Raw genomic sequence first — 26,438 nt, forward strand, 5'->3', positions numbered from 1 at the left:
ATTGCATGTATACAAAAAGAATTTACAACCTTTCAAATGAAAACTGTCCCATCTAAAACTTGCAACATTTTTTAAGTTTAAATTTAAGATTGCAAACATTTATTCGATTAAATCAAAAGTTTGAAGTACCCATTGGTTACTTATTCGTAACCATGGGTAAATTCTTTTTGAGTACACCCCACATTGCTTGAAAGTTGAAATAGCTTATAAATGTTGGATACCAAAACTAAACAAATTCAAAAGTTCAAAAATCAAAATTAAAATATACTATAAAGTTAAAGTACACTCTTTTATTTTACAAAGAACATATAAGGCGCACCATTTTGCTTCACTTTTTAAGTACTACCATTTCAATTAGATGCATCATAATTTCAACGGTAGACAAAACGGACATACTCCAACTCCTATAAACTCTCAATTTCTCCACCTCACATACAGTTCAAAATAGGGGGAAAAATCAGTTCAGTACAAGTTGAACCCATTATTTCATATCCTGAATTCGAAAATGAACTGTACCATATTAAGAGACTTATATTATATTATATAATACATATATACATACATAGCTTTTAGAGGTAAAGAAAATAATAAGCAAGAAGAAATGTGTCCATCTATAACAAAGTCAAAAGCACGGTGGTTAATCAGATCCGAAGTAGTTAGTGTCATGAAATTTGAAGAAGGCATCATATGAATCATACTACAAAGCTAACTCATTATAGGTTTTTTTGTACCCACAGGAAAACATGATTACATAACCAAAATACAAAGTAATCCTCTTCTTTTAGAAGTCAATCTCAATATCCTAATTAATATGCAAGAAAAAACCTACCCATTGGATTCTATTCCAAAACCCGTCCATCATTTTCAGCTCAGCAGAGATAAATTCCTCCCTGCAAGCACTCAAGACATTCGAACATGCCACTCCATGCCTTTTTAATTTTCCAAAATCTAAACTCGCTAAGGAATCCACAAGGGGCACATCAAGCAGCAGGCACGACACAACACTTAATCATCACGGGCATTGTCTCAACTTACTGCTTAATGTCTTTTCCCCTTGCTGATGCTGTATGTTTTATCTGCACCTGTTCGTCTGATAAAGGTAAATAGTAAATGCGAGGAGTAGCCTTGGTTTTCCTGAAAAGGTCGTCTAAGGTGACAATAGGAGTGTCGACTTTATCGGGAAGTGCAGGTGGAGGTGGGAGTGGTAGCTGCTCCCTTGCTTGAGCAACGTTGTTTGTGGGTGTGGGTGTGGGTGTGGGTGTGGGTGTGGGCGGGGGTGGTGGAAGAGAAGGCGGCGGAGCATGTTGCTGCCTTGGTTGACGAGGCGAAGGCTCGGGTTGCACGGGTGGGGGCACGTTAGAGACTGGTGGAGCAACCACCGCAGGTGTAGGAGTCTGTGGAGCTTCTACTCGAGTTTTTACTTCTTGAGGATCAACAAACTCAGCTATAAGAAGACGCCCACCATTTGGTGGCCATTGAAGGTTGTAAACAGCATCTCTAGTCTTCAGGGCTTCTTCCACCGACGAGTACTGCATTGGTGACATTAGTTTCCAAGCAATAATTAGAAAACTCAATGTTATGTCCAAGAATCAAATTCCACATTGTGCACCACTTGAAGCAGAAAATAATTAGAAAACTCAATGTTATGTCCAAGAGTCTTACAGTTACATAGCAATGCGTCTTGATGTGATCCATCCAGAAACTGGTAACATTGCCAGTCTTACCCAGAAGTTCTTGCACAGCTTTGAGGGTAAATGGACGCAGAAAACGATCAATTCTTAGTGAGTTTGTGGGAGGTTTTGGTGATGGTGGAACTGCAAAAGGCAAAAGAGAGACGAGTGAATCAGATGTGGCCAAGAGCTTAAAATATAGTCAGCTCATCAAATTTAATCAGATATGGCCAAGAGCTTATAGTATAGTCAGCTCCTCAAATTTAACTCACCAACACGTTCCTTTGATGGATCTTCACTAGCTGTGGAGTCAGATCTGGAGAAGTTGCGTTTTGGAGCAGTGGATTGATGAATGTCCTTTGAATTACTAGTCGATGTATGAGCAGCATTTTGGGGCTCTGGAATTTTGAGGTTCTCAGAATTCCACCTACGCTGTCTCTTCACGGACTCATTTCCAACCACTGCTTGATCTGCAAAAATAACCTCATCAGACAAAACAAAACAAAGACAATTGATTTTAAATTTGAAGGAAATCCAATGCAGTAAACTGTTCTTCAATTGAATCAATAATCAATAAGACCTGTCACATACCCCCATCACAGCACGCCATCCAAATTATAAAACCACATTCCCTTTTAAACTCCACTTAAAGAAAAGACGAAATTACTATAGAGAGAGAGGTAACTATTTGCAATAAGACGGCCAGATTAAGGTGAATTCTCTTACATTCATAGCAGAAGGAAGCAGGACAGGACCCAATTTTACTGTTAACATGGAAAATATGGGAGGTACTCAACGTAATACAGCCAGACTTAAATACCAGAAAACGTACGTCTAAAGGTTTAACTCATCTCAACCAGTCGCCTCACATGAAATACAAATTCAAAAAAGAAGTAACTTGATGAATCTGATATATGAATCCGTGAACTTCAATCATTTCCTTGCTCCCTCTCTATACTTGCCTAGGGATTACCTTTTATCCTTCTATTAACACTTACTTCCTAAAGGTGCAAATGAATGTCAACCCTTTACTTTAGCTCCTTCGTAAATTACATTTCTTTTCAAGAAAAGAAGACTTCTATCAAGCGAAATATACAAAAATGAAAGCCCAAGACAAGAAAACATGGGGGAAAACAAAAGAGAAAACACCTACAAATTGGCTATATGATCTCAACGTTCCACTTTCCTATGATTTTACTTATGACAAGAACAATCTCCCAATAAAGTCCATCAAAACAAAAGAATGCACTCGATACTAATTAGAAGTGCTAGTGACTGAATCGTCCACAATAATTCAGCACAGAACTTGGAGTTTGAAGAAGAGAGAGTATAATAAAATGTTAAGGTAGCATTTAACAAGGAGAGAATAGAGCATGGGGTTTTGCAGAAATGGGGACAATCCATCCAGAAACTGTCTGGACTGATACTTCATGGTATGGCCAGAAAAAGGCACTAAGAAAGAGATACATGTAGATGGACAGATATGGAGATAGAACCTGTCCATTTAGCTGGAAATGAAAGTAAACCCCAGATGGCCAGAGAGAATATTAGTTCAACTGAAAACAAGATTTCACAGAACCATGAACCATCCATTATATTTGAAGGTCATCTTACATCTAAAGAAACCTTACCAGAAGACACCCATCATGAATGTAAGAGGTACAACTAATTCAAAAAAGAACAAGAAAAAAGAAAATGAAAAACATCGAGCAAAAATATGAAAAAGCATAGCAACACAATTTATCCAAACAGCAACTTTTGTTTAAAACTAGAACAATGTTTTGTACACTTGACTCATCACTACTCACAGAAAGCGCAACAACACAACACAGTACTGACACTGCACCAAAGCACTTAGCCAATTACTAAGCACTGGGAGGCAACAACAAAATCCAGTCGTCAAGCATCATTTAGCTACCTATTTCTTCCAGAAAAGCCAATGCAGATACTGCAGAAACTAAATATCAACTTTACTACCAAATACTAAAAAACAAAATCATCCATTGAAAGAAAGCTAGCAATATTCTGAGCTGCAATTCAAGAGACTCAAGCAACAGATACTCTTCTTACAACTCTTTTTATGGTAGTGGGGTGTACTCTAAAACTCCACATATATATTCCGGTGAATCAAAATAATGACAACCCTTATCCAACATACAACTAACAAAAGGAAGAAGAAACCAATTCCAACAATTGATATAATATTATTCGTAGGAAAACAAGAAAAGGTATGTATGACAAAAATTCATTATCCCTAACTAAAGTGACATCCATTACATTGCATATACATAAGTTGAAAATATTACATAACAAGAAAAACTTTAAATCAAAATTCCCAACCATAAAATTATCAGGTCAAAATTTCAGTACTGACAGAAAAACCATATTGAAAATTTCAAAACAGAAAATCATTTATGTTATAGAAGGCTTTTAAAATATAGAAAAATGGGCCAAACTAATTAGAAGTTATGGCAAAAAAATTTCCATTCCTTACAGCCCAGATAGAAGTTGGATGGTGGCCCATCAATGTCTATCAATTATACAAACTGATACATGTCTATCGCTAATAGACACTAATAGAAGTCTAACATCAATATTATTATTGATAGAAATTGATAAAAGTTTATTATTGATATATATGTAATAGAAACCTATCCGTGTCTATCAATGATTTTTTTTCTTTTGATATTTTTGTAAACAGTTTGGCATTTATTTTCTTTCAGTTAAAATTTTTTATGTTATATGCAGAAATATTTAATTAGGCTGAGAAAATAACACAGTTTTCATTTATTTCCTTTCATTTTGGTAGCTCGGATCAGGCTTGGGGAAGAAGAGAGGGTCTAGAAGTAAGCATTACATGAAGCCTTCTTTTTTCAGCAGGCAAAGATGTAACGTCATTCTCTATACCAATACTCTTTCTGTCTCCAGTTGAGCCTCGCATTGCTATGTCAACAACCTTTTCCTCTTGGGACATAAGGCCCTCATTTTTTACATTCTTCTCTCCCATTTCTTCAAGATTATTCACTGAATCAGTCTTATTCTCTGTTGTATCTTCTATTGAATCATCCCCAGAACTTCTATCTAAATTAAGCTTTTCAGAGAACCCCACATCTACACCATCATGCTTCTCATGAAGCTCAGAAATTATGTCCTTAACATCTTCTTTCTTCTCAACATCTTCTTTCACAATAGAGTCCATAACATCTTTGTTCTCAGGTGACTCCAGAACATCTCTGTTTGCAAGTGACTCTTGAACATTCTTGTTCACATGTGGCTCTTCAACATCCATAGGATGTGATTCGCCAGCATCTGGGACAATAATGCTGGATGATGGTTCCACCATCTCCTGCTTAACATCTAGTTCTAATTTTACATGATCAGCAGACATATTTTCCTTTAGTTCAATCATTTCATTAATTGTCACAGAAGCAGTAGAAATAGAATCAGTTCTTACTTGAGACCCTAAAACAGGGCTGACCTCAGATACCTGGTCGTCTGGAGCAGAAGAGTCGTGCACGAGATCTGCCTGTTGAGACTTCAAATACTCATTCTCCACCTGGAGCTCCATATTCACATCATCAAGCAGGGGCTTTGAATCCTCACTATCAAGCTGTGGCTTTGAACCCTCACTAACCAGTTGAGGCTTTGACTCCTCACTAACCATGTGGGGCTTTGATTCCTCACTATCCAGCTGGGGCTTTGAATCCTCACTATCCAGCTCGAGCCTATCCTCGTTATCCTTGCTTTCAGTGTTCTGCAAACCTTCCACACCCACACCTATTGCTACTTCAGATACTACGGTTTCAGTTACAGTAGTTTTAGTTTCCACAGTAGAAACACGGACGGACGATCCCTCTTCTACCCTGGGGGAACCATTAAGACCAGCCCCATCTTGAATTCCACCTTCCTTCACAGCTGCATTACTATCATCCTTTTCAACCTGAACTCCAACATCATCTACATTATCTGTGATGTTAGTATCTTCATTAGTTTCTTTCGCCGTTCCAGAAACAATAGATGCATGCTCTTGGTTATTGTCACTATTTGTAACTGGAGGGTCACCATCAACACCATTGGTTTCCTCAGCATTTTCTTCCCTTTCCATTCGAACTGCTTCATCTAACCGTTTAACCAAATCTTCCTTCAACCCCTTGATGGTCAATTTCCTTCTCTTAAGTTCCTCTTTCAACTCCGTAACCTTCCACTGATCAATCGGTCGATTGTCGAGAATTGAATATTTCGATTTGGAAGACATCCCGCTAAATTCAAAACTCAAATTTCAAACCTGCAAGGAAAAAAAAGAGAGGGATGATTAAGAGCCATCGGAAAACATCATAAAAATTAGAAAGAAAGAAAGAAAAAAAAAAAAAAAAGATAATGTGAAAATGACTCACGAAAGTATTTGGCTTGACTTTGCGAAGAGGAAAAGAAAAACAGAGGCGAAGAAACCCTTAGATGAGGAAATGAAAGGAAAATTGTAACCCTAATTCCATAAAACAAAACCCACCATTAGAGATTAAAAGGGAAAAATTACAGCAACCATTCAAGAAAACCCACAACAGAAAAACTCTTAAATATTACAACTTCCAAAGAAAAAAGTTAATTAAAAAAGAACAAAAATGGGCCCCCGAAATCAGTGGCTCAACTCGTTCGCTGTAACCTGAAAACAAAGGAAGAAGAGAGAAGAAACAGAAGAAGAAAATGGAATTTGGAAGAGATAAAAGAAAATGTGTTGTGTTTTTTTTCTTCTTTTTCTTTCTTTGTTTTTTTCGTTTAACACAAATTTTATGAATGGAAATCAATGGCGTAGAAGGAAGAAGAAACAGAGCGAAGAGATTGTGGGGCTTTCTAGGGTTTTTTGCTTCGCCGATGTGAGTTTGGTAGTGAAACGATGGGAAGAGTCTGTCCGATTAAAATCCAATATTTCGTTTCTAAAATCTCCAAAATACCCCTTTCATTATTTTCTTCTCTTTTTCTTTTTCTTTTAATATTTCAACGTAAAATTAATTTTCATAAATATAATAAAAATATTCAACTTCCATTAACATTGATAAACTACATGATCATTTATCATAATATTACAATTTATTGTGAACAGAGATGAACTACATGATCATTTATCATAAGACTTTTCAAAGTCAACATTTATCATGAACTACATGATCGTGTATCATGAACTACACAATCATTACTAGGGCTTTTCAAAATCATAATGTATCATGAACTTCATGTCGTGTATCGTAAACTACACACGACCATGTATCATCATCTACACTATAATTTACTGGGTTTTTTTTTCTTTCCAAAACCATTGTTTATCACGAACTAATAATCGTGCATCATAAACTACGCAATTGTTTAACGATTGTGTATCAGGATCGTTTAAAAGAAGAATTACACGCTCGTGTGTAGCTGGTGTAATTCGTGTATCATGATCGTTTGGAAGAAAAATCTCTACATGCACGTACGTGACCGATTAATCGCATATTGATATAGGCATTTTTTATATTTTCCGTTTTCAAAATTGTTTTGTACGTGTAAATATTCTTTCCTTTTGTTATATTTTTAAAAGACCCCTAAATTTTACAACAAATATTATCCGAATTCTCTTTTCTCTAAAAAATATCCTTATAATTTTAAATTTACAGTATTTTCAAAAGTACTACTCGCATAAGAATATTGTGAGAAGTAGAGATTTGTAAATTTACTCGTTATTTAGGTTCTTTATGGAAAATATTCTCTGTTAGCTTTTTCCTTCTTCAATTATCCATTTTTTAACAAAATTCTCGACCTTGTAAAAATTTATATATTTTTTTTAATGTTAAATAGGCGGTTCTAATACATTTGTATTTAAATAAAATGCTGTAAAATTTTCTTATAAAATGTAATATTCAATGTTCCAAAGTATCATCTCATAATTTCTCAACAAAGTCAGTCAACCATTCGATTCAATTTAAATATTACACCATACATTCGTACAATTCAAAACACTTTCGGTGTTAAAATATATGAATCATAGAAACACATGAAAAAGGATCATAATAAGAATTTAGAGACAGGTAATTGGTAAAAGTTGTAATTAAATATGTGTATGTATGTATACGTGTATCTATACACATGTATATACATGCAAATATATGTATATATATGGTTGTGGTTGTAAGGATAATGGGTATGAATATCTTTTAGCTAATTAGAGATAGTGTAATTTTATTTACAAGGTTGGTTTGAATGAAAATAAGATAAACATGTTGAAAGTGATCAAGTATGAAAATTTTCAACAAATATACATGTTTATAGGATAAACATCATCAATGGAAATACTAAACTCAACTTGTTTTACCCCCTCTCCAAGGTCAATCTTTCTTTTGCTTGATTACTAATTTGCTAATCTATCAAAACTGAATAATTAAACAAAGCATTAAGAACTTTTATCAGCAACCTCTTTTGCTATCGTCATTCAATGGTCATGGTATGTTCAAACAATACATGCTCAATTACTTTTCGCTATACAACAATTGTAGGATGATGGTGAATTAAACCTCTTTATCTTTATAACATAAGACTGTGTCAATTACCGCTAAGTTAAGTTCATTCTAGCACCTTATTTATTTTGATAGTTTGTTATAATACTTTGCATGACATAGGTTAACTTTTAAGATGCTAAATGTCCACCTTAGGAGTATAGCAATTAAATCAAGTAGGGTAGATTGAGATTTTAATCAAACTACTTTTTGATAAAACTGGGTATTGATAATTATTATTGTTGGCAAAATTAAGTACATAAAAATTGTAGTTACAACCTTGCTTCCAATGCAAGAGAAATTTGGAAACCAACCAAATCTCGAAAGGACAATAATTTCCATAAAACATAATATCAAATAAATTTAGCTTGAAAGTATCACATAAACATGTAAGGAGATCTACCGTCTTCACTTTCACGTTGATTCTTATACAAAATGATAAAGAAGAAACAAAAAACACTTCATTTCTTTAGCATACTTATTATGAAAGTATTACCAATCATATGTAAATGTCTTAATTAGCTGCTCATGATCATATGTTTTGGATATCAAAATGCTAAATTTAAGTATGACTTGAATATAGTGAGGCTTGAATTTTGAATAATAGTTATGTACTGAATATGAATTAGAAAATGGAGAGAAAAAAACAATAAATTATAATGGGTGGACATTGGAGGTTTTTTTTTTTTTTTTTTTTTTTTTTTAAATTGCAAATGTAAAAATTTATTACAAATATATTTAAATTTCAAAAGTTATTAAGACAACATTTTAATTTTAAAGAAGTTCAAAATTAATAAAAAGAAAACGAATTAGATTTTTTAAAAAGCAACTTCACCTCTTCAAGAAACGAATAATTAGACCAAATTAATGTATAAGTTTCGGATTCTGCAATATTAAGAAAAAAAAAGGAGTTTAAAAAAAAAATACAAAATATTTACAGAAGACAAAAATCTTTTATCACTAAATTTGACATAATATTTCTATATTTTAAAAAAATATTTTCTATACTTTGGTTTTTATTTTTTGTAAAACTGATAATGTGGGTGTTGGCAAAAAGATGATAAACTTAAACCTACAAACACATACCCACAAGGAGCCCATGAAAAAGAAAAATCAAATGTTAATATCAAAATTACAAAACACCATCGACTTATTTCTCTATTAAGTTAAAAGCAAAGCAAAATAGAAGAATCCTTTACTACAGGGAACTGTTATGGTCTCTACATTAAACTTTTGCCTCTATGGTATATGGTATGAATTTTACTCGCTTTCTTCGTCGCTTTCTTGCTGCAAGGTCAAGTGATTTAGATTCTTCTCCAATGGCGGAAGTCCATCTTCCGAATCATCGGAACCTTCATCATGTTCGCTCACGGATGACTTATCTGCACCTACAACATATGTTCAGTCTCGTTTCAGTGAAACCCTCACAAGTCCTTCCATACGAAAACAACTCTAGTCCCAAATCAAAAGGGCCTCTACTTCATTGATTTAGCCCAAATTGGTTTGGTTTTCATAAATGTATACTCCCAAAAACAGTCTATCTGTTTATTTTGGTTCGATAATGTTGATTAGAGTCAATTTGGTTTGATTTTGATCGGCTTGGTTGCTTGCTCTTGTCAGTATGGTTAATGTTTATAACTATGGACACCAAAAATTTCTTCAACATGACAATCACATTGTGTGATTCTTAAAAAACAGTTGGATGTGAATTCGAAAATCTACCTGTTCCTAATAACTACTAGATATAAACTAAAAATACTTCAGCAACGTTTTCTCCACGCATATAGAGAGTATGATGCAACTCCATTTTCTTCAAATTAAGGTGCAAAACAAAAAACAGATCGATGTAATTGATTCAAAAGATTACCTTCGACATTATGCGGTTCTTTGGGGACTTGTCGTTGTTGTGATAACCAAGCATTCTGGACCGAAATAATATCCGCACTATTCTCACATGCTGAGTATTGTTTTAGAAGTTCTCTGTGTAATACAAAAGAAAAATAAGCAAGCATGATCATGGAAAAGGCTCAAATAATAGCGCCATTTATAAGCCTAGAATTCCTCTATATACTTGAAGGCTAAATGGCTAAATTTGTAATTTAGTATCAAATATCTCAGGTAATTGCGAGCTAATAGGCAGGTCCAGTTAGAATATGATAAGCAGTACTGCTTTGGAATGACTTTTTAAGTGAAGTGTTTTGAAGTGCAAAGTAAGTGTTTTTAAGCCCTTAATCATTTCTAAACAAGCCTTTTAATCTTCATTTGATGCAAGTAGGTTGCAATTATTATGGATGAACCAGCATATTATATCGTGTTTGTTTTTAAAACTAAAAATTTAAGAGTTAAATAATAAAACATACCTATTAACGGAAAGAAAAGCATGACCCCACTTGAATTTACCAAGCAACAGATCTGCTGTTTCCCCTTCCCCACTGTTAGTTCAGTTCAATAGAGATAGTTAAACAAAATGAACAGAATACTTGCTCATCTACACCAACAAATAATCATATTTCCATTTCAAGCTATAAAGTAGTTTAAACATCCATTAAAAAAGTGATAAGCAGAGTGTTAACAACTTAACATTAACAATTACCACAAATCATATTGTATTGACAGTCTCTGGAAGTCTTAGGTTGCTAAAGGAGGATTACTACCGGAGATCTACAACTTGGTTAGTTACAACATCAGCAACAACAATAACCTTTCTTTGTGACTAATTAGAACCAAAGGGACTAACAAAACCAAACAAAAAACTTCATCAGAGTTCTGTATCTTGAAGTGAAGTGACTAATAAGACTACTCTATAGCACTTTGCCAAATTTGAACAATCAAGCAGGGAAGTATGCTGTTCTCTCACTTCCAATGAAAGAAGTACAACACCTTATAAATCTTAGATCATTTTCCCTGAATTATCAGAAGTAAGCTAATTGCACCAAATTTATGACAAAAGGATACAAGATGACATGAGGATTAGCAATTGACATGAATCTCAGCAGAATTTAGAACAAAGTTGCAAACAAGAGAAAAGATGAGATAAAGGTGCGTTACCATATGATTAGAGCGGCGGCTAATGCTTCCACGCAAGATAACTCACATGGTCGACCATAGTTTACTGGGTTTGCTGCTACTAGCCAAGGTACTACAAATATTTGCATAAACAATTTGCAGGATGTGAAAATCAGAACCAAGAGAACAAAATCATGATCTAGTAATTACCAAAGCCAACCAAATAGAGTCTAGTCAGGAAAATGCACTTCATCAAATTTAGTGAAATCTCAATGGCAGTTTGGAAATTACTAACAATCAAATGACAGCAAGGTTAAGAACTACACAAGACTTTCATATTCAAGATGTAAATCTCTTACATAGGCGAGGAGCAGCACATCGCAATTTCACAAATGGAACATCACCCAACCGTGCCCATGAGCAATCCACAACTGCTAATCCTTTTTGTTTAAGAAGACTATGATCTTCTTTGGAGACACAATTCACCCCCACTGGACTGCCAAAATTTTAAGATTGAAAAGGTTCAATATAGGAACCAACAAAATGTTTATATGCCTTTGAGTATGAATTTAATCACTACCATTCATCTCCTTTCATCAGATCACAAAAAAAATTACGAAAGCATGTTCTTGTAAGAGGATAGTTAGCAATATGATAGATCATGGCCAACCATAGGGAGAAGCACATACTACTAGATTGATAAAGTACAACTAATGCAAAAACGGCCAAATGAAAAGTAATAGCCATGTTTCTAATCCTTCAATTTACTACAATCAGTTATTGACAATAGAGTAAAGAGATGTACACGGTTTTCGGAAAATTTGAAAACTCTCCTCTCTCAAACACCCAACTTAACCCAGAAGAAATAACTCTTACGTGCAGTCTTTACTTACAAGTTACAAGTTAGAACATACTGCACTTAGCTTGCACCGTTCCCACCCTTCAATAAATTACACCACTAGGTGACGAGTCGAACCCTCACTATATCCCAATAAAGATTGGTTTCTTCATTATTAAAGAAGTGTTCCCCAAAATACATTATGAAATGGGCAAAGGTTGTAACAGAATAGCAAGAGCTAAAATCAAAATCTTAGCTTGCTCATAGACCACAATAACGAATAGCTCTACTCTAGCCAGTCTCCTTTGTAAAAGATCAGAATCTCATAATGTCTTTACATTTTCCCTCTTTTTTCATATAATTACTAGGCTTTTGTGATGGAAGCCGTTATATGGTCCATGGTCTCCCAGCTTGTCCATGACTTTCTGGTTTGTATGTATCTGGGCCACTCCTTTACAAATGAAAAATATACCCTTAGGTTGTCTATCAAAGGGGGCTTCTCTCTGGGCCACCCATTTAGGGATGAAAAATATACCCTTTCGGTTGTCTATCAAAGGGCGCTTCTTTTTCACTCTAGGTGAAACCGCCACAACCATTTGGCTACAAAAGTCGGTTACAAATTCTAATTCAGAAGAATTCTCAATTGACGATAATTTTAGTGAAGTAATAGCAAGTTTATTCCAAAATCCAATGGAAAGAAAATCTATTCAGACTCCTAAAAGTAAGTTTTCCTTGGTTGATCTATCTATAATCCCATCTAAATTCTCCTCCTTAATTGCAAGTTTTGGCTTAAGTTCAGGGGTTGCTTCTTCTCAATTATCATTAGTGATTGTTGTTTGTTACTTCTTTTCAGTTATGAAAAAATTTCCTCCATCTCATCATCCGGATGGTTGTGGCAGTTTCACCTGGAGTAAAAATTATTTTGAAGCTTTAAAGTTGTAGCTGGTCCTTTGAGGATTCTCTTAAAAAACTGGTGGCATCTTGTTCATGTGGGTTGAAAATAAGGTGTCAGTTAAAGAAACACTCAAATGGGTTTTTCTTCAAAGCAACATCATAGAGTGTTCTTGATGGATATCTAATACAATCCTTCTCATTATATAAAAGAAGATTCTATGGCCGGATCCTATGTCAATTCATAGTTATTGTGAAGGCCTTTGATGCATTTGTGGAGTCTTCAATATTTCAGTATTTCAAGATGGCCTAATCATCATTTTCCTACCGGTTGAACCACAAAAGGTTTGCTTCTTTACCAAATGGGTCAGTTTTTTTCATTGGGATTGTGTGATTTTGTCATGGGAGTTTCATTCATTAGCCTTTTGGAAAGACGAAAGAGGTTGAAATTCTGAATTTGAGCAGCTTCTTCATGCTTTATTGATGAAAAAAGTGGAGCATAGTGTTGATTCTCACAGCTGAAAGTTAGATGCCTTTAGACGTTATTTAGTTAGAGATGTGATGTGACAACTAGTTTGTTATTGTATTATCATACACTAACATTCAGTTACAACTAAACTAGAACACAAGGAAGCATAATCGTTCAGTACCTTAAGACAATGCCTCCAAACCCACTGTTAACACGCAAATCCTGCATGAACTCAAGAGAAGTTAGATTCATTCTTTATTCAATGTAGAAAGAAATCCGTTAATAGTATTTTATACACAATGCCATCTAACTAAAACCTTAAACAAGCATGAATCCGATTAATCATACAAATATGAAAGCATCTTGCCTCATTTAATGAATCAACTTAAAAATAATTAAACAAAACTGTACTTTTTGTTCCTTAGTTTTTACTATTTCTATTTGGTCCCTGTTTTTTCAACTTCTACAATTTAAACCCAATTTGTTGGTTTACAATTGAAAGGCATGAATGTCAAGAGTTTCAAGGATTCTGTCATCTAAGTTGTACTTTTTATAAAGCATTGTATGACCAAACTAAGAAATTAGGATTACACATTTGGAAAGTTCCTCGTTTTGGACATTCTCCACTTGGGAAGCAAAACCATCCATTAGATTTTCTCCAGCATCTAAACACAATATAACCTATTTTTCTATAGACTTCCATTCCTGTTCCCTAAGCATCGAATTCATATTGATACCAATCATCATATGTGAATGCATCTTCAAAATTCCCAGCAAGATCGTATAGAACTAAGTCAATACATCCAACAATACATTTCGTACAATAACTAACGAAGTGGAGAGGGAATGCAAACATACAAACTAATTAACCCTGTTAGAGAACTAAAATGGTTTCTTTATATGCCTACACGAACCAATCACTGCGAAAATAAGCAACATAGTAAAAAATATGAAAACAAAAGAAAAGGAGAGAATCAGGTACGTTCTTTTAACAAGCCAAATCGTGCAAGCTTGCGTCCTGTACACCTTTTTGCATCACACTGCCCAAAATCCTGAATCAACCACAAAACACCATCAATTTCAATTTACTTACAACTTTGTAAGCTCAAGCTTTCATTCCCATTTGTAACAACAGCACAACAGTAACAAGTTTAAGGATGACACAATTCAGAATTCAACAACAAAAACGCGAAGGAAAAAAAAATGTTAAGCACACACCCACATGGCAAGGTGAATATTTGGACGCGTTGGCTCCTCTTCATTGGCTGCAACAAAAAGGAACTCGTCAGGAACCTAAATCCAAAGTCTCTCCACTATAAAAGGGCTTCTTTAAACAGAACAAAATCACCCATGTAGAAGCAAACTTCAGTGAGACAAAGTAGGCACCTGGGTCGACCGGCAAACACTCATCCTCTCTGAAAAAAAGAAATAAACAAAACAAATGATCGATATAATGAAAAGACGAATCAGAGGAAAAGGGTAAGAGTATATGTAAATACCCAATAAATTTATGGCCCCGAGTAGATTGTCCGCGACGAGGATGATGATTTTTGAAGCGTCTAGTCTTGTTATGGCTCATTCTGAGGCAGTTTAGTGAAGTGGGATTCGGTGATGTTGGGTTCTCCTTTACTTCTAGACCTGTTCAGAAAAATCATTGGAATAATAATAACATGACCTGGGTCGGTTAAATAAGTGTAGGGTTGGCCCAAGCCAATATAAACCTAAACCCTGAACCTTTTTACCGAAATTCCTTCAATCACCCAGTCGCCCACACGCTCCGTCGCCGCGCCCCTTTCCGAAATTCCTTCAATCTTCTCAAGGGTAGTGTTAAGAGGAAGAGTCCTAAGAAGCTACTAAAGGAAGAAGAGCTCTCAGAAAGTAGGAAAGTTTCCCTGACTATTTTCTTCCCCTTTACTTGATATTATTGTTTGTCCTTATTTTTCTGCATTATCTCTTCTGGTTTTGGTCGTCAAATTCATTTGCATAATTGTAATTATCCATAGTTTATGATTAGTTTTTACAATTCGAAAGGTTAAAATTTTGGAGTTAAGATAGAATGACCAATTTCTAAAAACCACAAAACATGCTGTGGGTGTTGTAATTATACTAACAAAGGCTTTCTTTGTTCAAGCTTCAATTCTTCCTACCTTGTAAATATAAACTATGAACTCCCAACTTACTTTTTCTTAAAAAAATATTAATAGTAAACAATTTTACTTTTAATACATATGTATAAGTATATAAACGGCGATGGAGTAAGGTTTGTCTTTGTCATGCCATTGAATTTTAAGCTTCGAATATGTTAAATTCATATTTGTTAATAGAAAAATAAGGAAAAAGTGTACCCCTAAAATAAAACCCTAAACCCTTTCATATTCCTCTCACTCTTGTTCCACCTCCGTCTTTGCGCCTTTGCGCCTTTGCGCCAAATCTCTATCTATGTATCACTCTCAATTGAGCCTTTGATCATCTGTAAATTTTAGTTTTTGCTTTTTTTTTCCTGCCTTTCTTCCCATATCTAATATTTTTTTATGTTGTCTACCAACTCAGATTTGCATTCTGAGAAATAAATTCTCCATAAACATGGCGGGGCTTCTATTTAATGATATTTTCAAGGTCAAGTGTGTCAACCCAGATGGTAAAAAGTATGATAAAGGTACTTCCCTCAAGCTTCTTATTGCTCTCTCATTCTTTTAATTCTTAGTTTCTGGTTTATGAACTTTTGAGCCTCCGTTGAGATGTTGGGAATCACAAAACTCACTTGTTACAAGACGCTGCTCTCTCAATAGACGAGCTACTCTCATTGCCAATTGGTTTTGAGATGCCCATGCTATAAAATAGCCCCCTTTGTGGACTTGAAACTTCTTCACTGTATTGATTTTAGCGTGAAGGATTTTACAGGATGCACATTGATTGCATAAAATTGTTGTTCTAGTTTCTAGAATTGAAGCACGGAGTGAGAAGCTTTCGATGCATATGCTGCTGGATGTAAATACAGAGATATATCCTATTGATGAAGGTGAGAAGCTTCTGATGGTCTTGTCTCCCACGTTGAACTATGATGGATCTCCTGTTACCAGCTATAAAGATCAGGTAATCCCTCCCAATGTTTTATTTAACTTTGTTGATGGAGGATTCGGGCTGTTCCTTTTCTGTTTGCATTGTTTAAAAGACCAGACAGGTAAAAAAAAAAAACTGTTGGCATCTGCGTCCATATCAATTTTTCCATGAGTAGAAATGGTAGATATATAATAATATTTTATAGGAATTACTAAAGATATCATTAATAACTCCTCAAGGTATCTCTGCGACTGAACATTTGGAGAAGGATCTTATCAAGGAGTCTAAAAAAAACTAGAAAAAAGGGTCTGCAAATTGCAGGGCAAGTATCCATTGGTTTCGTTCTGTCAAGGCCGTGCTTGTGCTAGCCATGTCTCTTGAAAACAAATGTGAGGAAAGGAATGTGACTTATTTAGGCTCCTTATGACTTGTGTCTAAGGCTTGTGATGCATGACATAGATTTGTTAAGTCTTGAATATGCGCTTGGTGTTCCAACTTCCCTTAAGACACTGAGGAGCATCTTATTAATCTCAATAGAGTCCTTCAAGTTTTTGAATTTCTTGAACCAATATTTCGGAGGAGGCCCTTGTTTTAATCTACCTTGTTGCATCTATGGCTCAAAAGAAATTGGAGAATCTTTAGAGATATAGAAAAGTCATGAGAGGTGGTTTAGAGTGAGTTGCATTTCAATGCCTCTCTGTAGGCGTGCAGAGAGCTTGTTCCACTTCTTTTTGAAAAAAACTGTATTGTTCTTTTAATTTTGTTCTCTTTGCTTCTATGTTATGCTGTACTGTCATTTATTTTTATCTGCTTCTTTTGCTCTTTCATTACATTTATTTCTTATGAAGAAAATATGCACTTGTTAATTTATTTAATTTTATTTTAAAGGTTCGTAACTTTGTATAAATTGCCAACACAAGCATAGCGTAGTTGGCATTTGTATGTTCCCGAGGACAAGATGTTCGTGTTCAAATTCCCCACCCCAAGTTGTACTTAAAAAGACTTTTTTTTAAAGAAACTTCGTATAGACTATAGAAACAAAAGTATAATCAAAATTTTGTAGATGTTGGATAGCATTAGAAACGTAGATACACTTTTAACATAAAGTTAACAAGAGAAACTTTGACAAACCTGGTTTAATTCAGTTTCCATGATCGTAATTGTAAACATCACATTTGAAATTTTAGTGGTAATATCCTTCAAATGAACTTAATTTTTGGCAGGAAGGGAAGAAATCTTTAGCTGATAAGTTTGAATACATCATGCATGGTAAAACATACAAACTTTCAGATGAAGGCTCAGGTTCAGACTTGAAAGTGTAAGTGACCTAACATTCTCACGATTTTCTGCAACAGTTCAAATCTGTCATTTTCTTGTCAAATCTTCTATGAATAAAACAAGTACCCTAACCAATTGGAGAGGGCAGTTAACCTCTCCTTCCCTACAATTAGACCGTGTACCATGTCCATGACTCCACTAACCAATTGCTTTGGGGATTATACCCTTTTTACTCTTTCTAGCATGAGTACTAATAATTGAGTCGTATGAGGCGTTTGCAACTCAATTAATAAATTGTTTCACATGTCTCGTAAATCGTTGGCTCTGATGTTGTTTGGTTGGAATGATTGTATATGCAGGGAGGTTTATGCATCTTTTGGAGGACTCCAAATGCTGTTGAAGGGAGATCCCATCCACTGTGCCAAATTCAGGGTGGATCAGAACATGTTTTTGCTCCTTCGAAAACTCACATAAAACATACAAATCTCTAGTATGGCCTTTTGTTATTACAAAGATTGTGATAACTCTGCATAACTATTGATCATATCTGCAGATAAATTTTGAATTGAATTCTTTTACCAGATCGATCTTCATAGTCGTTGTATGGTTAGTGCTATCTTAAAATTTTCTAGTGGTTTGTTTTTTTCACTCAACATTAGTGAGTGTTGCAACAATTCTCCTTAGATTGTAATTTAAATTAATTGAACTATATTATTGACTAATAATTATAGTTGAAGGAAAAATAGACCTAAAAATGAAAGGATTAGGTAGCAAAGGAATTCTCGCACCACAAATATATATGAGTTAGAACTATATTTTCCTTTAATTAAAAATAAATTTTGTTGAACTGATTTATATATCTAATATGATTTGAGGATTAAAACATTCATCAATAATACATTCGTAAATTGGAGTATGGTTCGACTTTGATATGGAGTCAATATCTTTAATATTAATTAGAGAAAAATACCTTTTTGTCTCTGCCTTCTATTAGTTCATCATTTTTAAGCTTAGATTTTGGTTTTAATTTAGTTTATAAGCATCAAAATATTGCAATTTTACCCATATTTACAATTTGTTTCAATCTTCCGTCCTTCAACTTTGAATATTGTTCCATAGGAGAAAATGAACGTCATTTCTCGTTTAATATTTTGACATTCTTCTTATTTCATAACAATCCTAAACATATATTGCCAAGTACCTCCAACTTCTGAAGTATAGATTAATCTCCTCTCTGTTTAACTTTAACAAACATTATAACGAATATATATAATAAATAATTTGAAAGCAGTCCTACGCCGTTTGATGGAAGTGCCAATTACGATGATGACGATTTGCCTCCGTTCAACATCGATTAAAGAAAACTAAAGTAATAGCAATGAGGAGTAATTTTAAGGATAATAATTAAGTGTATCGAATTTTTTTTTTTTAAATTATTAACTAGAGGGAACTAATCAAATTCATGGTAGAAGATAGTCATATTATGTCTATTGAATAAGGTATATTTTAACGTTTTATTTTAAACTTTCGTCCATTCGAATTCGAATGTACCTAAGTAGATAAAAATACTAATTATATTATCACATATCAAAAGGTTGATAGCTCAAACATCAACACTTTGTAATTGTTGAACTAAAAATATACGACAAATATCTATAATAATGTATATGAACAGTACAAATAAGACCAAAGGGAACTAAAGATTTCAATTCATTAGAGTCCAATGTATAAGGGGTTCTTCCACCTAGCCTAGGACACCCAACAACGCCATAATATGAGCAATAACATATTATGATTTTGTGGACAAAAAGAGGAGCCTAAGACAATGCTTGTTTGAACAAAAAATCTCCAAAGTTATCAACTTCGTTGTTGAAAGAGTTGGACCTTTCAAACAAATTCCAAAAAATCATCATACCTAATATAGTTTCATGATTTAGGAGAAAATACACCTTGACAACCTCGATAATTCCAATTATGAACTTCATATATATATTAACTTTTTGTTTTATTGGTTCATCAATTAATAAGTAAATTTGGGTAAACTTTAAACAGAGATCAAATGTAAATAAGCAATACCAAGTAAAAATAAAAAAGGCAGATCATCAAACTAAATTACATGGGTTTTTTTTTCCTCTCATAGTAATTATTGTTATACATATTTTACAACACATCGTTATATTGTACAATACGAAAGGAAAAGATCAACATAGTAGGGTTCAATAAGTGAGAACCACTAATTTATTTGATCAGTTTGGTCCAACAGAGAGCAAATATATAACACAAACATATGATCAAACCAATTATAATCCACACATTAAAAGAAAGAAAGACAACAAAACATATAGCTATAGGTATATAGGAAGTAGCATTTGGTAAAATTGCATAATTTATTTATTACATTTTGATAATTTGGTAGTAATATTTAAGAAAAGTTTCATTATTTGTTTTAATTAAATTCATTTATACTTTGATGATTTTGGTTTGTGGTTTAGATGGCAGCTCCCATTTTAGCTGAAAGGCATGCATCCACAGCTTCCCCAACACTTAAGAAAACTCTCCCTTTGAGTTTGGCAACAAAATTCGATACCTTTAGCTTGTGAATCACTTGCCATTTTGGATTTGCTATGGCCATCTGTGGTACAACAATATGGCAAATTAACTCAACAAATTTAAGTTAGTAACAATAAATATAATACTAAACCAAAATTACTTTAAATTGTCTTTTTTAATATTGTTTTGATTGCTTCTCTATATATACACACACACCATATCTGAATTTGAGGAAGAAAACCAACCCTTAATTGTGTTAATTAAAGTTCATTTTTCAATTTAATCTCTTATATCATGGTATTATATTTTTTCATCAACTCCTAGATCCAAAATGCATTATATATATTATTCAATGCCACATAATGGGTTTGACTCAATGATAGTATTGACATGATTTTTCTTCAATTAAAGATCTAATTCCTTAGCACTAAGAAAATGTAAAGGAGGATTTTTTAGTTTACTTTTATCTATTGTCCATAAGTTTGTAATTATAAGGTGTAACATTCCAAAATTTTAGGAAATTTTTATCATTTATCTTAATTTAATTGGGTGTTATATCCAGGTTTGAAGTTTAAATTGATTTATTGAGTTAAGATAAAAGGACTAGATCAAAAGTTGGGTTTTTCTTTTCTTTTTCTTTTTAAGAAACAGAGAATATAATGGTCACCTCTATTCCACTAGTTGCCAAATTTTTATGCAGCTCTTCAAGAGAAGCAATTCCTGAAGTGTCAATGTTCATTAAATCTACATAGAGAGAAGAAAATAATTAACCACGTATATGTAAGTAAACATATGAAAATATATATTGTGTCCATATCTTATAATAAAAAAGAGAGAAATAGAAATTGAACTAACTGGAGAGATCAATGACTAGGAATTGAGTAATTCCCTTTCCTGATGCTTCTTGGCTGCTGATGAACCTCAAAATCCTAAATCAAAAACACAAATATTAAACGTGAATTAGTTCACAAAGGATCATCTATATTTCAATAAGACCAACACAATGTAGTTAACTAACCATTAACATATTGTTAATTAGTAGACAACAAAATATCGTTCGTTGGAGGTGAATTCAAACATGAACATACTACTGTGTCTGACTAGATAAAAGTTCAGTTTGACGATGGTGTAAAACTATATCAATGCTACATTGTGGGATGTTACCTGTCCTTTACGAAATTGGCATTTGCAAAGCAAAGTAAGCCAGATTTAACACGAACGATGAGGACTCCAGGAGTGTTGAGAGCCATTGGATATTGATGAATATCACAAAAGGTATCGGTTCCAGGGATTTTACCCAATATCTCTGTCCCAGGTTTGATTGAGGTTACTATTATCTTTGCAAATGATATCACCAACTGCACATACAACTTTAATTAGCTAAACTAATAAAAAAAAGAAATATCACATGCATCACTAATTGGCTTTAATTTTAGAAGCATAGTCCAAAAGTATGTCTTTTCTGTTTAAAAAATAGTTGAACACAAATATAGAACTCACAAATCAAACCTGAATGCCTCCCATGCAACACGACAACAATTTATATGTTGTGATATAGAACTCAAAACTTAAATGAATGAATGTGTAATATTTCTAAACTTAGAAATAGAGAGATAGGTTACCGAAAGGAGGAGGCCGAATTCAACAGATAGAAAGAGAACTCCAAAAAAAGCTGCGAGACAGGCCAAGAAGTCAAGCTTGTCGATCTTCCATATATTGTAAGCTTGGTGAATGTCAACGAGGCCAGGAAGAGCTGAGAGAATAATGGAAGCCAAGATGGCGTTGGGAGTGAAGTAGAGGAGCTTGGTAAACATCTTCAATGATATCATCACCGTCACCGCCATCACTACATTTGAAACTGGCGTCTCGCAACCGGCACTGAAATTAACGGCTGAACGTGACAGAGAACCTGTTGCTGTATAGCAAGAAGTAAGAGATCCAGCTAGGTTCATGAAGCCTAACGCAACCATTTCTTTGTTCCCATCAATGTTGTATCCTTTCATGGATGCCAATGATCTCCCCACAGCAATCGCCTCCTGAAATGTTAAAAGTGATTCCAAATCACTCTTAAATTAAAACATATTATATATCTTACAAAGAAATATATATATGGTTATTAAAGGATGGAACGTACAGTGAGAGCTACGACGGCGACGATGAGGGCAGCATTGAGGATTTGGGAGATATGAGGGGTGTGGATTTGGATGTTTTGAGTGGAGATTGGGTTAAGGCCAGGGGGGACTCGTTTGACGATCTTGACGCCATGTTCATCGGCTCTTGTGAGGAACACCAAAAGTGTTGATAGGATTACGGACACCAATGGAGCCATGGCTGGTAACCAGAATACTTTCTTGTACTTCTTCCCCTGCAAATTACAAAGTTTAGTTTCAACATTATATATGGATTATAGAAGAGAGTATAAGAGTTAAGAGAGGGAAGAAGTAGTAGAAGAAGAAAGTTTAGTTCCCTCTCAAACTCTTATTTTGTCGAACTCTCTTTTAGAGTTACGAGATTTCTTAATTCTTAAAATGTTTTAATTTATAATTTCAGCTTTAGGTTCGATTTAAATGTTATAATTTAAAAATCTTTGGATTATGATAGTAACCATAGAGACACAAATATTGCATAACTTTAAAACTATAGGGATTACAATAATTACAACTAAAACTAAAACTAAATTGAAACTTTTTTTTTAGATATTGTAAGTGTTGACAATAATGAATAAAGTATTATTAAACTAAAAAAGTGAAAAGTAATAAGAGAAAATTATTGGTGAAAATAGGATCTAAGAATTTTGCCATGAAAATGGGTAGGTTCATTTCATCAATTCATCATTTACTTTTTTTTCTTATTGTGGATGCCAATAACTTTTTCTTTTTCTTTGTAGCTTTACGACAGCAAAAACCCAACCAATTCAAAATCAAAATTAAAAAACAAAAGAAAATTCATTTATCCACTTCAAAACTAAAGGAAACAAAATGGACAAATAGTTTTTTTTCTTCTTTTTTAAAAAATTATTATTGTTTTTTAACAAATAACAAATGAAAAAAACACAGTTTAAATTATAAATTTAGTATTGAGATTTGTTTATAATGTAGTATTTAATTTGAACTTCTTTGATTAATAAGTTTTGTCTCTAAATTTTATATTATTATTATTGATTACGGACCAACTGGATATTGAAAATTTAGAATGCATTATAAAAGAAATCAAATTTAATTAATCTTACTAGTTAATCTTTGGAAATTTCTTGTAGATAAAAAAAAAAACTATTTACAAAATATAAGTTTTAAACTATTTTAAGCCTATTAGAAAGAAAGAAACCTAACAAAATTTATCAAAATCTCTCTTATCCTTTTAAGTTTTTTTTTTTTTATATTGAATATGAATTTTATGCATCTACTTAGACATATTTGAAAATTTAGATTCATTCACTATCAAATTTAAATTTAGTTATGCATTATTCAATTAACTTTAATTTTTAAGATTTTTTTCTTTTCTCTTCTCTCTTTTTTATAAAAAATTTGGTTGCATTTATTAAATGCATTTCATCCAAAAAAACTTTTGGAGTAAGAAGTTGATTATAATAGTTTGAGTTTGAAATGTAAATTATTGAAGTAAGAAGTTGATTATAATAGTTTGAGTTTGAAATGTAAATTATTTTGATTTGAATCATAATAGTATGTATTGAAGTGAAAACTATTTTAATTTGAAAAATAAAATACTAAATATTATAGGAAAGAGTAAAAAGAGAATGAGAAATATAAAATAGCAAAAGTTTTAAAATAACTGTAGCACATATTTTGAACAAAATAGTTTTTAGTGTACCAAAAGATAATTATTATAGACAGTTTCCATTTACTATGGTACACGAAGGTGGTAAAGGTGCAACTGCGACTAATAATTGTCCTTAGACAAAATAGTGTAAAAGAAGAACGCCTAAACTAACAAAGAGTCCACCATTAAGATTTGAGCTAATAAACTTACCAATAATTTGGTGATGAGGATGAAGGAAAGGAATGAAGAGCCAATGATGAAGTTCAAGGGATTCCATTGCTGAAAAATTTAAGAGATCATCACCGCATGATCAGATATTAAAAAATAAATATTAATTTTGTTTTGGGAAGGAATTAAATTAAAATGAGATTGAAGTTTTGAGTATGAATTATAATAAAAAAATAATTTACATCATTATTAAGATGATGGAATGATGCGAAAACAGCTTCCATAACAGAGATGATATCAGTTTTATTAGTGAAGTGAGTGATTCCAAGCAATCCTTTGAGTTGTTGAAGTCCAATTACAATGGCAGCTCCACCCATGAACCCAACTATGGCAGCTTGTGATAGAAAATCCACCATAAATCCCAACCTGAAATGTTTTTTATATAATTATTCCAATCCCATTAATTACTACCATACAAATTATTACTTTTAATTTCGACAAAAAAAAAGAAAAGAAAAGAAAAAGAAACTGAAGAAGAAATTAGAGACCGGAAAAGTCCAAAGGCGGCTTGAAAGATTCCGGCGAAGAAAGTGGTGGTGAAGACAAGGTTTCTATAGGCAAAAGGATCGGCGGCGGGATCTTGAATTTTCTGAATCATCGTCGGCAAAAGCATAGATATTATAGCGACCGGACCGATCGCTATTTCCCTCGAACTTCCCAATATTGCATAAACCAACGGCGGCACAATGCTCGTATCTGCCCCCACAGAATTAAAACGTTCTTTTTCTTAATTAATCCCAAATGAAAACTACTTTCATCTAATTAGTTCTTAATTTACAACACTTACAAAGCCCATATTGAGGATCAAGCTTAGCCAGATTTGCGTAACCAATACTCTGCGTATATAATCATCACAATTAATTAACTAACTTTAATCATCATTTTCTAATAACATAATTTAATTTACCTGAGGAATGCAGAGGCTAGCAAGTGTCAAACCAGCCAAGACATCATTTTTAAACTTTCCAAGATTATAGCTCTGCCCCCAACAGAGGATAGGGAAAACACCCTTCAAGACCCTTCCCAGGACCGCAGTTCCAGTCTTGTTCTTGAGTGGGAAAAGCTTGGTGGGATCGGGAAACATGGTTTGGCGAAGCCAGTCGATGAGGTCTCGACATATCCCTGGTGGGTCTGGTGGGTTTGCCACCCACCGAGCCCTGTCTGCAGGGGTGCTGGTGTTGTCGACCGTCGTTGAGACGCCGGACATAGTCGGAGACGTGTTGGCGTTAGCGATCGACATGTGTGTTGAAGTGTTTGGGGGAACTAAGGGAGGTGTGTGTGTCAGTGACACAGCTCAGGCAAGGGGGTTTATTAATTGCATGAAGAAAAGCTTGGGGTTGACGCAGGGGAGTGTTTGATTTTAAAATGGAAGCATAATATATATAAACCATTCAAAAATTTTATATCAATTAGGAGATGCCACTTTCTCATTATTATATTTCTTTTACTTTAACCACTTATGATCTTTGAAATACAACTTCCTAAACTCTTTTTCTTTCCCATTAATATTCAATTTCAACTTACCTAAGTTTCCATGTTACAATCACATTGCATATTCTATAGTTACATATCATCACTTCAATCTACACATTTTACACATTTTTTTTTTCAAATGATTCATTAGTTTTCTTTGCCAAAAAAATAAAAATAAAATTGAAGTAAATTAATAATTGATTTTAAGGTGGAGTAGTGTTTACCTCATGATTTTCCCCTAAAATCCTATAAATAAATGCCTCACCCAAATTAAAGTTAAAGTTGAAAATTAGTAGTGTTTCAATCAAAATTCTCCTTGCATAATAATAAAAGTGTATTTGGCTTTATTATTACAAATAGATAAATAAATACATGAGACCAAGCCTTCATTTAAATTTCATAATCATTTTAATTTGGAAAATTAAGTTTATTTTCATTCCTTCTCATCTATGCTGGGACGAAACTTCTAAATTAATACAATCTGAGTAAAAAGATAAAAATAGAAAAAGAAGAGAAAAGTTATGAACAGTGGAGTAATCAAGTGTTGTGTTGAGTCAACGTGATGGGAATTCAAATTGAATGGATTGAATTAATTTGGAATCCAAATTTATATTTATCTACACAATATTAAAAAACTGCTATCTTTAGAAAACATTTTTTTTGTCGGTTTTATC

General features: G+C 33.5%; 4 protein-coding genes across 10 annotated transcripts; 1 reads left to right on the plus strand and 3 right to left on the minus strand.

Annotated features, from left to right (window-relative positions):
- Positions 1 to 588: 588 nt before the first annotated feature.
- LOC116406242 lies at positions 589 to 6,530 on the minus strand. Its single transcript, XM_031889960.1, has 5 exons — positions 6,065 to 6,530; positions 4,528 to 5,955; positions 1,943 to 2,240; positions 1,663 to 1,814; positions 589 to 1,529 (listed from the first exon to the last, which is right to left on the minus strand). Exons 2-5 carry the CDS (start codon positions 5,923 to 5,925, stop codon positions 1,032 to 1,034), a joined length of 2,346 nt encoding a protein of 781 aa, XP_031745820.1. The 5' UTR covers positions 5,926 to 5,955; positions 6,065 to 6,530; the 3' UTR covers positions 589 to 1,031.
- Positions 6,531 to 9,238: 2,708 nt separating this feature from the next.
- LOC101207685 (ribosome biogenesis protein TSR3 homolog) lies at positions 9,239 to 15,362 on the minus strand. Of its 3 annotated transcripts, none has more exons than XM_011654824.2 (11): positions 15,141 to 15,362; positions 14,898 to 15,036; positions 14,785 to 14,813; positions 14,617 to 14,663; positions 14,385 to 14,450; positions 13,580 to 13,620; positions 11,560 to 11,696; positions 11,243 to 11,333; positions 10,555 to 10,626; positions 10,062 to 10,174; positions 9,239 to 9,582 (listed from the first exon to the last, which is right to left on the minus strand). In XM_011654824.2, exons 2-11 carry the CDS (start codon positions 14,975 to 14,977, stop codon positions 9,455 to 9,457), a joined length of 804 nt encoding a protein of 267 aa, XP_011653126.1. In that variant the 5' UTR covers positions 14,978 to 15,036; positions 15,141 to 15,362; the 3' UTR covers positions 9,239 to 9,454. The 3 variants fall into 3 exon arrangements, with proteins under 3 accessions (XP_011653126.1, XP_031745814.1, XP_031745815.1); XM_031889954.1 differs by having other exon boundaries at positions 15,133 to 15,275; XM_031889955.1 differs by lacking the exon at positions 15,141 to 15,362 and having other exon boundaries at positions 9,239 to 9,576; positions 14,898 to 15,059.
- On the plus strand, positions 14,946 to 18,447 carry LOC101207932 (DNA-directed RNA polymerases II, IV and V subunit 8B). Of its 5 annotated transcripts, none has more exons than XM_004149095.3 (5): positions 14,946 to 15,276; positions 15,949 to 16,054; positions 16,334 to 16,491; positions 17,682 to 17,776; positions 18,096 to 18,445. In XM_004149095.3, exons 2-5 carry the CDS (start codon positions 15,982 to 15,984, stop codon positions 18,208 to 18,210), a joined length of 441 nt encoding a protein of 146 aa, XP_004149143.1. In that variant the 5' UTR covers positions 14,946 to 15,276; positions 15,949 to 15,981; the 3' UTR covers positions 18,211 to 18,445. The 5 variants fall into 5 exon arrangements, with proteins under 5 accessions (XP_004149143.1, XP_031745817.1, XP_011653128.1 ...); XM_011654826.2 differs by having other exon boundaries at positions 15,147 to 15,280; XM_011654827.2 differs by lacking the exon at positions 14,946 to 15,276 and adding an exon at positions 15,692 to 15,839.
- A 1,391-nt stretch (positions 18,448 to 19,838) lies between these two features.
- Positions 19,839 to 25,661, minus strand: LOC101213063 (low affinity sulfate transporter 3). Its single transcript, XM_004149112.3, has 11 exons — positions 25,199 to 25,661; positions 25,079 to 25,127; positions 24,780 to 24,987; positions 24,474 to 24,657; positions 24,274 to 24,342; positions 22,421 to 22,651; positions 21,909 to 22,322; positions 21,451 to 21,644; positions 21,142 to 21,215; positions 20,954 to 21,030; positions 19,839 to 20,368 (listed from the first exon to the last, which is right to left on the minus strand). The coding sequence occupies exons 1-11, from the start codon at positions 25,529 to 25,531 to the stop codon at positions 20,225 to 20,227; spliced, it is 1,977 nt and encodes a 658-aa protein (XP_004149160.1). The 5' UTR covers positions 25,532 to 25,661; the 3' UTR covers positions 19,839 to 20,224.
- Between the last annotated feature and the right edge of the window lie 777 nt (positions 25,662 to 26,438).

Source organism: Cucumis sativus, unplaced genomic scaffold (assembly GCF_000004075.3).
Source record: "Cucumis sativus cultivar 9930 unplaced genomic scaffold, Cucumber_9930_V3 scaffold78, whole genome shotgun sequence".
Lineage (NCBI taxonomy): Eukaryota > Viridiplantae > Streptophyta > Magnoliopsida > Cucurbitales > Cucurbitaceae > Cucumis > Cucumis sativus.